Genomic DNA, 10110 nt, shown 5'->3' on the forward strand with positions numbered 1-10110 from the left:
GCTGTAGATTTACATGGAGATAGAGCCTAAATTACAAGTTCCTGAAAACTCTCCAAGTAGCATTTCCTCAACTGTGAGGCAAGAGGCTTGCCCGGGCTGATCCTCTACTCTAAAATCCTGACGGAGAAGCAGTGTACTTTGAAGATTTCAGTTCCAACTCTTACCACCAGATGTCACTGTTGCTCATCAGAAATAGGGAACCTCCAGTGACAGACTCATGAATGCAAAAAACCAAAACCTACTTATTCCAATTAAACAAATATTTATTGAATATTTATATGAGCCAGGCACTAGTTCCAGGTGCTTTGGATGAAAAAGATCATCATGGCCTCAAGGATACTAGAGGAGACATGGAAGCAACCACACACCAATGCCCCAATAACATATAACATTAAGCCAAGGAATCAAACTCTCAGTGAAAATCAACATACCATCTCTTTAAGGTACAACATCGCTTCCCGAGGGATACTTTCTCTGACTCCAACCCTGGGTTAAGTCCCCCTGCTGGATGTTACTGCTGCTACCTATACCTAGCATTCAACATGCTTTTTATAAGCACTTAATGACGGCCTTCCCTGCTGGACTGTCAGTTGTGAGGACAGGGCCCTCGCACTGCACTGCTGCTTTCCCAAGCTTACCATAGTACCGACAGAAGTAGTGGTCATTTGCTGAGTTTACTTATGCATCAGGTGCCATGACAGGCTCCTTACAGTCACCACTACATTTTATCTTCCCAATGAACCCTCAGCCACTGATACTGTCCCTATCTTACAGATGAGGAAGCCATGGCTACTTGACTAGTAGGTGGTAGAACTGTGAACCCAGTACTGACTTCATAACATGTAATATCACATCCACCTGAGCCACTTTTAAGAATTTCCATTATCTGATGCCAAGCTGTTCATCCAACTAATTTACCACTCTCTTCCTTGAATGAGCAACCCCACCCTTATGAACATAATGCTCAGTACCCTTTCAACACTTCACTTTTGTTTGGCCTATCCTCTGGCATTGGTCTAGATCATCTTCTCTCAAATGAGTAATTTAGTTTAACAAATCAATAATGTACTCATCTATTGGAACAATTTTCTGAAAACTTTTCCCCAAATTTGTTCTACAGAAGGCTTATCCTTCATGAAACAATTGTTGGGACTGCCTACCAGGATCTCCTATTAGGTCTATTGGAACCTGAGAAAATAGTTCCTGTAATAGCTTTATTTTTAAAGCACTTTTCAGACTCATATAATGACCTATAAGCTATATAGGACTGTAGAAATTACCCAGTTCAACTTCTCATTTTATAGCCAAGATTGAGAAAACTCGGATTTGATCCAAGTTACAGAGTCAGTGGTGAGTCAAGACCATGCTATAACCTCCTGCCTAACTTTATTAATATATGATAACTGCTGCCACTCCAGTATTAATTTCACAAAGGCCAACATTTCTAATACCTGTTGGCATCTACGACTTGACTGCCCAGGTTCCAGTCCCAAACCTACACCCCTCTCTAGCTATGTGATCCTGGCTTAGATATTTACATTGTTCATGCCTCAGCCTCCTCCTCTGTTAAATAAGGATCATACTTCCTACCTCTTAGGGTTGTTAGGAAATCTAAATGACATTATACATGAAAAGCACTTAGAATAGTGTGTGACACATAGTATATACTCAATAGATACTATTATTCCTATTTGATAAATATTCTTTAACCATAGTTCCTACCAAAGGTACAAAGCATTCTCTTCTTGGAACTTAATCCTTGTGTTACTTTGAGGAATGACTGATTTTTTCCAAACCGAAATAAATACAAGGCAATTAATGTGTTCACTGATTTTACTAACACTACATTTACCATGTTATCACCATGGAATGTAAATTCAGGTTAGACAAGAAAATTTCACAAGTGTAATAAAGCATTCTGGAGTATACCAAAGTTTGTGTATAATGTCTGACCAAACCACCTTGCTGATAAATCATTAATCACTTCAATTATAGGTAATTTGTTAACATTTATGGTTCTTACAGAGAAAATAAACTTCATACATTTAAAAAGTGTTTTTCATCTAACCTTTGCATTAGTACTTAAAATACACATTTCTATTTTAAGATAACATTTAAAAGTTATTCTAATACAACAGCAGCATAAATATAACTCTGCAATTACAAAAAAAAGCTAAACTGGGATCCACAGTTAAGTTATTCTCATGTTTACAAGTATGATTCTGAAATAAATACTACTTTTAAGCAGCTGTTATCGGCTTTTTTGGGTTTAGTTTAAATACACGTATTTTCGGTTGTGGGGAAGCTTATTGTATTATATTCCATGCACTGTTCTCAAAGGGTTAAGAGCCAACCAGCCCTAAAAACTGAAGTACTCAATCAGTCTGCAAAACAGGCAGAAAAAAATTAAATGGGATTCCTACATAATATCAAAAGCATGTGATATTCTGCAGCAACTGGGAGTACTCAGGATTGGCAAATTGTCCTCTTTTTAACTGATTTTATCAGAAGAGTTTAAGAAGGAGCATATTTTACCACTATCAAGTACATTTAAAAGTGACATATTTCTTTTGTTCTAATTTGACTCTGCTGAATGACCTAGCTAGTTAACTGGTCACTAGTAATTTGGTTACCAGGCAAATCAAGCCTGCAAGAAAGGAAGCCAATATTTAAATTACTGTGTTATTGTGTGACCCATTCAAATGATTTATTTTCAACATAAACATATAAATTCAGTATGAGATGCCTAGCTGAAGCAAGCACCACCAACAAAACCAAGACAGCTTCTCTTCTTCTAAGGTTTAGGCTTTGCCCAGAATTCCTTATACATGGAATAGCCCATACCTAAAGAAAGAAAATGTATTAGTTAAGCACTTAATATTTTCCACGATATTAAGAAAATTGAAAACAGCTCATAAAATAGCTAAATGTAGCACCCTCCTAGCATGCAATATTTACAAGAGGAACAAGACCCTAGGCCATTTATACTCTTGCCTTCTTAAACTATTTAAATTTCTGAAATTCTTTTTATATAGGTTCCCAAGCAGCTCAAGGCTAGTATGACTAGTTCAGACTACTGAAATATTTGCTTTAAAGATCAATATTTATCTAACAACTTTAAAAGGAGTCACTCTTGCTATGTAACAGTAAGTAAAGTCAACGAATTATAAAGCCAATAAAAGAGTGTAATACCTACATTAAAAAAATCTTTTCCAGGGCACCTGGGTGGCTCAGTCGGTTAAGCACCCGACTCTTAATTTCGGCTCAGGTCATGATCTCAGGATCCTGAGATCAAGCCCCGTGTTGGGCTCTGCGCTGAGCATGGAGGCTGCTTAAGATTCTCTCTCTCCCTCAGCCTGTCCCACCCCTCTCAGGCTCTCTCTAAAAAAAAAAAACAACAAACTTTTCCACTTTCAAAAATTCAATAAAATAGTAGTCCTATGTCTCTCCCAGATAATGGACCTTACTACCAACCCTATTTACATATCTAGACTCCAGTGAAATTATAAACTCTGTGATGGACAGAATTGCTTTTTCTTTAAAACACTGGTAAGATGTATCACAGTAAAACTTTGTCACTACTATTAATCCAATTTTTATGTGAAAATAGATATAAGTAACATTTCAAACTACTTCAAAGTCAGCAAAAAGTATCTACCTTGATTTATAAAGTCTATTAATGGGAATTACAAACTTGAAAATTTCCTCTAAGAACCTACCAAGAGTCATTGCTCCCACAACAAAGCCTTGGGCTGCCACACGCATGTGGATCAGGTGAACAGACATTTTAGTATTTCCCCTGCTCTTCAATTTATATAATCCATATGCAACGATTGCTGCAAACCCCGCCATTCCTGTAAAACAAATAGTCACAAGTATGTCATATGCATGGGGTCAGGGAACCAAGATGACTTTACTATCAATCAGTGTACTTTCTACTATTTTTACAAAGATGTTTGAGACCATTAATTAACTAACATAAATTGAATTAATTTCCCCCCTCAAAACCCAAAATCCACAATCGGTAGCAAACAGTAGCAGATTCAGAAAGTGAAGATCATCTTCAAAATGTGGGCTGTGGAGCCTGTAGGTGCTTTAAGAGTGCCAAGGGAACTCTTCCTCTCAGTCCTACTTCCTTCCCTGAAGGGAATCAGGTAACATAGCAGAGACTGTAATAAACCATAACTGTGAGTGTAAGCTTTTTTTTTTTTTGAGTCTTGTGAGTCCTTCTAGCAAATCACCAAGACTGAGGGTGATCGTGGGGTCCCCCAACACATTCACTGAAATAAGAATCAATAAACAAAGGCTGAAGGCACACAGAAGAATTTTTATAGAGTTATATCAAGCCAATATTACATATTTCAACATATGAACAAAATATATGAAAACAAAGGCTTTCAGAATGTGCTTGATGGATGAGTTGACCACACTTCTACTGAGTTAAAGCTTACAATAGACTGATTATTAGAACATCAACGTCAAACTTACCAATGGGAACAAACGGTGCTTCTCTAGCTTTTCGGATAAGTTTAGATCCTTGATCTTCATCATATGAAGAAAGAGAAACATCTGTGCCGGTTGACATAATGGCTGAAGAATCCTCCTGAAAGAGAATTTCCGGGAGGTTCTATAATTAAAAGCATCTACTACACTGAATAGCTGGATGTACTTAAAATACTCCTAGTTTCCACATAAATACGTGGTATGTTATCCATGAAGTTTAAAAAGTATTTTTTAGAAACTGTATTTTTAACCCATTGCTACTTTTAGGAAGAGTTGTATTTATTCCCCCTCTATTGTTCTGATGTTTATCCCATACAAACAATCCCTTTTTATTTTTATTTATTTATTTATGTTTAAATAGGCTCCACACTCAGCATGGAGCCCCACATGTGGCTTGAACTCACAATCCTGAGATCAAGAGTCGGAAGCTTAACCGACTGAGCTACTGGGGCACCCCAATCAATTCCTTTTTAGCACCACATCGCTGATAACAGTGAAAGTTTTTTTTTTTAATTGAAATAACTTTTGTCAATTAAAATAGTAGCCATTCATTTTCTGGCTATTTGCACACTTAGTCAATTTAACTTAACGACTTCACTCAAACCAAACCAATACTCCTTACTGCCTCTTCAAAACATGTTGAATATCCTACTAAGCACTTTTAAGTGTAGTTTTTATTGGTTACAACTGAGACTGACTTACCAACTCCAACATGCTACATGGCTTCAGTTCTCACCTTTGAATAGTTTCCTCTGTTACACTAACGGTGGCCATTTTGGGGAAAAGATTACAGCTGTTCTGAATAACCAAAATTTCTACTTAGCTCATTATTTACTTCTTTATAAGAATAAGCTTTTACTGGGGCGCCTGGGTGGCTCAGTCAGTTAAATGGCTGCCTTCCGCTCAGGTCATGATCTCAGGGTCCTGGGATTGAGCCCCACCATTGGGCTCTCCGCTCAGTCCGCCTCTCCCTCTCCCTCTGTAATCTCTCTCGCTCAATAAATAAAATCTTAAAAAAAAAAGACAAAGCTTTTATTTTAAATACTATTGCTAGAAATGCCTCTTTTTAAGCATAATTGACATTCAGCTGAACATAATACAGCCTTTTAGTTTTATTTTTACTTAGGGTTACCATTTTTAACACCACTGAAACAATAAAACTGAACAACCCTCAGGGTCTTAATGAATATCTCCTAAGCTTCAGCTTTACTTTCCCTTACAGAACTTACATTCCCTGGACCTCCCTCTTAAAATTCTCTACCTCCATTCTCCCTTTTTCGGTCACCTCTCTTTACACAGGAAGCTATTTAATAGGTGTTTCATCATAATGAGAAAATAAATTCAGATTCACCTTAGTCAAAATAAATATGTATATACTTCCTTCTTCACTAGCTGATTTAAACCGCCCATAAACGTGATCCATAGAGAAAAGAAGGGAGTCAAACATAGTATGTTAAGTGTACAAGTCTGATTAGTGTCAGCTACAATAACTTCAAAAGTCAATTGCCCATCCCACTACCTATATAACATCTTACCTCCACCTCTGGGTTTTTCATGTGCATCATGCATCATACTCCCTTCAATAATAATTCTCATTCAACACTTTGCTATTCCAGGAGTGTTAGTAGTAGGTAACACCCTAAAGAAAATCCAACTCTAGAGGGAGGTGTAGTGCTTAGTTTGAAAAGTGAAATCATCCTTCTGAGCCCCCATTCCCATTGGGAAGAATCCAATTCTGTTATCTGACAAAGAAAACCTTAATCCAGAGGAGTTGTGCAGCATCACACAGCTAAATAAGAGGAAACTCAGATTCGAATTAGTCTTTCTCTTTTTTTGTACTCCATTACCTGCTAACTGAATAAACCCCTACTTACTGAGCTTTTATTATATACAAGGTTCAACAAGCTCTAGGTTCAGGACGCTCAGTATATATGTGAAGAGTTAAAACAAACACTAAAATAATTAACGGTTAAAAATCAGATTTTTTTTTTTTTAAAGGGACAGGATAGAGTATGATTACTTCCAAGAGCATAACAGAGAATGAGAACTGAATTTAGAGTGTGGTTATCTTTTAGCTGAAGTAGGTTTGGGAAATATTTGAGACTGGCCTTCAAGAAACTACATAAATGGACTAGATGGAGCTATTAAACATTATATTTTAGGCAAGTATATGCTTATTTGTTGCTTTCAAAAGTAACCTTAAGCTTCTCAAAGTCATGAGGGTTTATCACAGATCCTCCTTCCACCTTTCTGGCCACGAACCCCATAATCTAATCACATTAAATTTCTTAAAGATGTTCTCTGTACTTCAGTGCCTTTGTACAAGCTGATTTCTCTGCCTAACACTTTTCCTCCCTTTTCATCTCCTTCAGATACTTTTTCCTAGCTAACTCCTCTCATTTTTCAGGTTCTTAATTAACTTTCATTGGAAGTCTCCTTTGGCTAAGTATGATCATTGCTTTGATTATGCAGTCCTATAGGACCCCATGCTTTCTCTAAAATACTTCTTATAAATGCCTCTTCAATTGTCTCTCTTGCTAGAATCCTTGAAGTTAGCAGGCTATAGATGTCCTGATTGTATCTATATTTCCACTGCCTGGCATGATGCTTTGCATGCAGTAAGCATAGCACAAAATATTTGTTGAATAAATTTAAAAAGAATCTATTTCAACAATTACAATTATTAATTTAGGAAAATTTGGTGAAAACAATAACAAGTAAACACATTTGTAGAGTTTAACTGGTCAGTAAGAAAAATGCCAAACTGTATGTACCTAAGTGCTTATTTAATTTTTATATTTTATTTATGAAAGAAGAAATGATAACTTGAGTAGGTCTTGGTTCCTTGCAACCACAAGAGACAAAACTATTATATAACACAATCCACTTTCTAAAACTAGCACCTTCTTTTGCAGATATATGCATGTTTTCTTCCTTTGCCTTAATTATTCCTAAACTAAGAAGTCATTTGGGAATTATCTTTAAAAACAAGAAAGTCAGTGGTCTCTCCTCTAATCTCTCACCTCTGGATCAGTGTAAATTGTTTAACTGGTCAACGGAGTTTTCTCTCCCTCCTTCAGGAAGGAAGGGAATGGCACTCTCTCTCCTGTACATAAAAGAATCTCCATTCCTCACCTATGATAGAGACTCTGAAGTTTGTATGGGTAGGACATTTGATCTCGTTTTCAGAAAGTAATCCTTAGGGTAAGAATAAGGGTGTGGGGGAAACCATGTGGTCATTATTTGCTTTCATTGACTAATGATAACCTGTTTCTGATCGAGAACACCTTGTGGCACATTTAAAGATAAAATTAATAAAGAGGAATATAAAAAGTCCAACACATCACAGATTTATTATACTATACTTCAAATTATATTTTTATACCTAATATATTATATATTCATAACACTCCTTGCGTATAAAATTTTGGTAATTCTCTACCATCTGAAAGTTTCCCAAGTATTCATGATTTACACCCACACAACTTGAAAATGGCTAACTTTTAATGTATCAGGATCAATAACTATGAATCATATAATTTGAGAATAACAATCCAGACAATCCATGCCAGTAGCCTAATTTTACAGATGGAAAAAGGTTATATGAATTGTTCAACATCAAGAATGTATCTCTGGCAGGGGAGGATTAGAACCCAGATCTCCTGATACAGTCCAGAGTTCTTCTGATTGACAACATATTGCCAAGGCATCAATCTTTTGCTGGTAATATATTTAATCTGAAAAATATTAAAATCCATTCCTTAACAGAAGCCTGCCTTTCTTTCTTTGAATTGTAAAAAATATGCAAGTCATGCCTAAAATTAAATGGAACTTTCTTCCCTCGTGACTTAACTCATCCACCAATTTCCACTGTGCTTTGAACAGATCTTTTTTACTAGCACGACTTCTAGATTTCCCTTTAATTTTCTCATCTGCCCATAGCAATTGACCCAGATCTCTGTCAAAAAGTTGAACAGGTAGAAAAAGAGGCACCGATGACCAGATGATATTCAAAGCCAATCTGAAAACACTAATTATTCTCTAAACTTAGTAAGATACTACTGCAGACCTTTCCAAATGCATGGGAACCTAGAAAAGATGTCAGGGAAGATGAGCTGCCCAGCATGAGGTGATGTAACAGACTGAAGGATCTTCACAGCCTGTCATTTTGGTCACAGAACTACTAATAACAAGGACTTCAAATTTTGATTTTCCATCAGTCCCCTGTCAGCTTGTTTAAAATGGCTGCAAAGGCCCCACCCTGGAGATTCTGATTCAGAGGGTCTGGGGCAGGGCCCAAGGAATCTGTATTTTAAGAAGCCCCCTTTGACTGATTCTGGGGCAAGGAACTAAGAGATGCCCTGGTATACAGGACTCAAACTTGTGTGTCACGCTGGGGCCTGGTGCCTCTTCAATCTGTCTGAACTTTTCCATCCAAACCGGTCAAACTCGAAAGTGCTGGGTACTTCTGGAAGCATAAATCCTGTGGTGGGGATTACTCGACAGAAGGAACTAGCCGCTGCCCACACCCGTATGTAAGAGAGAAAGGCGAGAAACACTGACGAATCATTTCAGCTGCTCCCAATTCTAAACCCGCGCTCTGTTTTCTAATTCCTAACTGGCGGGTTTAGCTTTCTTGGGAGAAATTTAAATTCCGTCACAGATGCTTTAAAGAGGGGCCTGGGGCCTTCTTACCCTCCCAGGGTAGGAGGAAACCCGGGGTCGTGGAGAAGAGTAGGTCGTATTGGTTTTACGCCCTCAACCTTTCTAACAGCCCCCCCCACCCCCACCCCGTGACCTTGCCGGGAGTCCAGGGCCGGAGCGCTTGCCCTCCCAACCCTTCCCTCCTCACACACCGCGCGGGCCCGCTCTCCGGCAGGCTCCCTGCTCCGGGTACTATCCGCGCTACCGGCTCCCTGAGGTCGGCCCCAGCCCCCTCCAAGGCGCTCTCATTACTGCCCCCTCCGCGAGTCTTCCCTCTCGGCCACGATTTACTCCACAAGCTTCTACTTCATCTCCTCACCCGAAAGGCCATCAGACCCCCCAACCTTCCCTGAGCCACGAGGTCGGGCCCGAAACCCGCCAATTCCACCTCGCCCCCTTCAAACCGGGCATCTCCCCCCTCCTCCCAGCCCCGCGGACCCCACCACTCCCGCGGCGCTCTCGGCCCAGCCAAGCGCTGCCCGGCTTCTTCCCGCCCCACGGTCGGGTGTCCTCCGCTCCCAGGACTCCCTCAATCTTCACTTACCTACAATGACAGGACTTCGGCTCCAACTGGTTTCTGGCTCTCTCCCACGCTAGCCATCCAGCCGGCTTCTCCTCGTCCCGCCCACACCTGGCCCCAGCCAATCAGAAGCCAGCGGCCCGCAGGCGAGGGTCCCGGTGGGTGCGTGCGTGTGCGCGATGGGTAAGGCGGGTCCCGGATTGGCTGGGGCGACGAGTGTGGGCGGTGGCTCCGCGTCCCCGGCTCTCTCGTAAGGATATCGTCATGGGTGAGAGTTCACGGGCAGGGCTTCGCGCGAGCGCCTCTCAGCGCCCCTGGCCTCGGCCGGGCGGGACCTCGGATTTCTCTCGCCCTTTTCCCCTAGTGCCGTGGCGGCGAGCACC

General features: G+C 39.9%; 1 protein-coding gene across 1 annotated transcript; it reads right to left on the reverse strand.

Annotated features, from left to right (window-relative positions):
- Positions 1 to 245: 245 nt before the first annotated feature.
- Positions 246 to 9904, reverse strand: HIGD1A (HIG1 hypoxia inducible domain family member 1A). Its single transcript, XM_027586353.2, has 4 exons — positions 9752 to 9904; positions 4489 to 4603; positions 3720 to 3854; positions 246 to 2844 (listed from the first exon to the last, which is right to left on the reverse strand). The coding sequence occupies exons 2-4, from the start codon at positions 4583 to 4585 to the stop codon at positions 2795 to 2797; spliced, it is 282 nt and encodes a 93-aa protein (XP_027442154.1). The 5' UTR covers positions 4586 to 4603; positions 9752 to 9904; the 3' UTR covers positions 246 to 2794.
- Between the last annotated feature and the right edge of the window lie 206 nt (positions 9905 to 10110).

The sequence above is a fragment of the Zalophus californianus genome, chromosome 1 (assembly GCF_009762305.2).
Source record: "Zalophus californianus isolate mZalCal1 chromosome 1, mZalCal1.pri.v2, whole genome shotgun sequence".
In the NCBI taxonomy this organism is placed as follows: Eukaryota; Metazoa; Chordata; class Mammalia; order Carnivora; family Otariidae; genus Zalophus; species Zalophus californianus.

Excerpts from the sequence above, each read along its gene's own strand:
- HIGD1A (XM_027586353.2), bottom strand. The coding sequence starts at position 4,585 with ATGTCAACCGGCACAGATGTTTCTCTTTCTTCATATGATGAAGATCAA. Across the intron at positions 3,855-4,488 it reads AGCACCGTTTGTTCCCATTG|GAATGGCGGGGTTTGCAGCA; the intron begins GTAAGTTTGACG and ends TTTGTTTTACAG. Across the intron at positions 2,845-3,719 it reads TGTGGGAGCAATGACTCTTG|GTATGGGCTATTCCATGTAT; the intron begins GTAGGTTCTTAG and ends TTCTTTCTTTAG.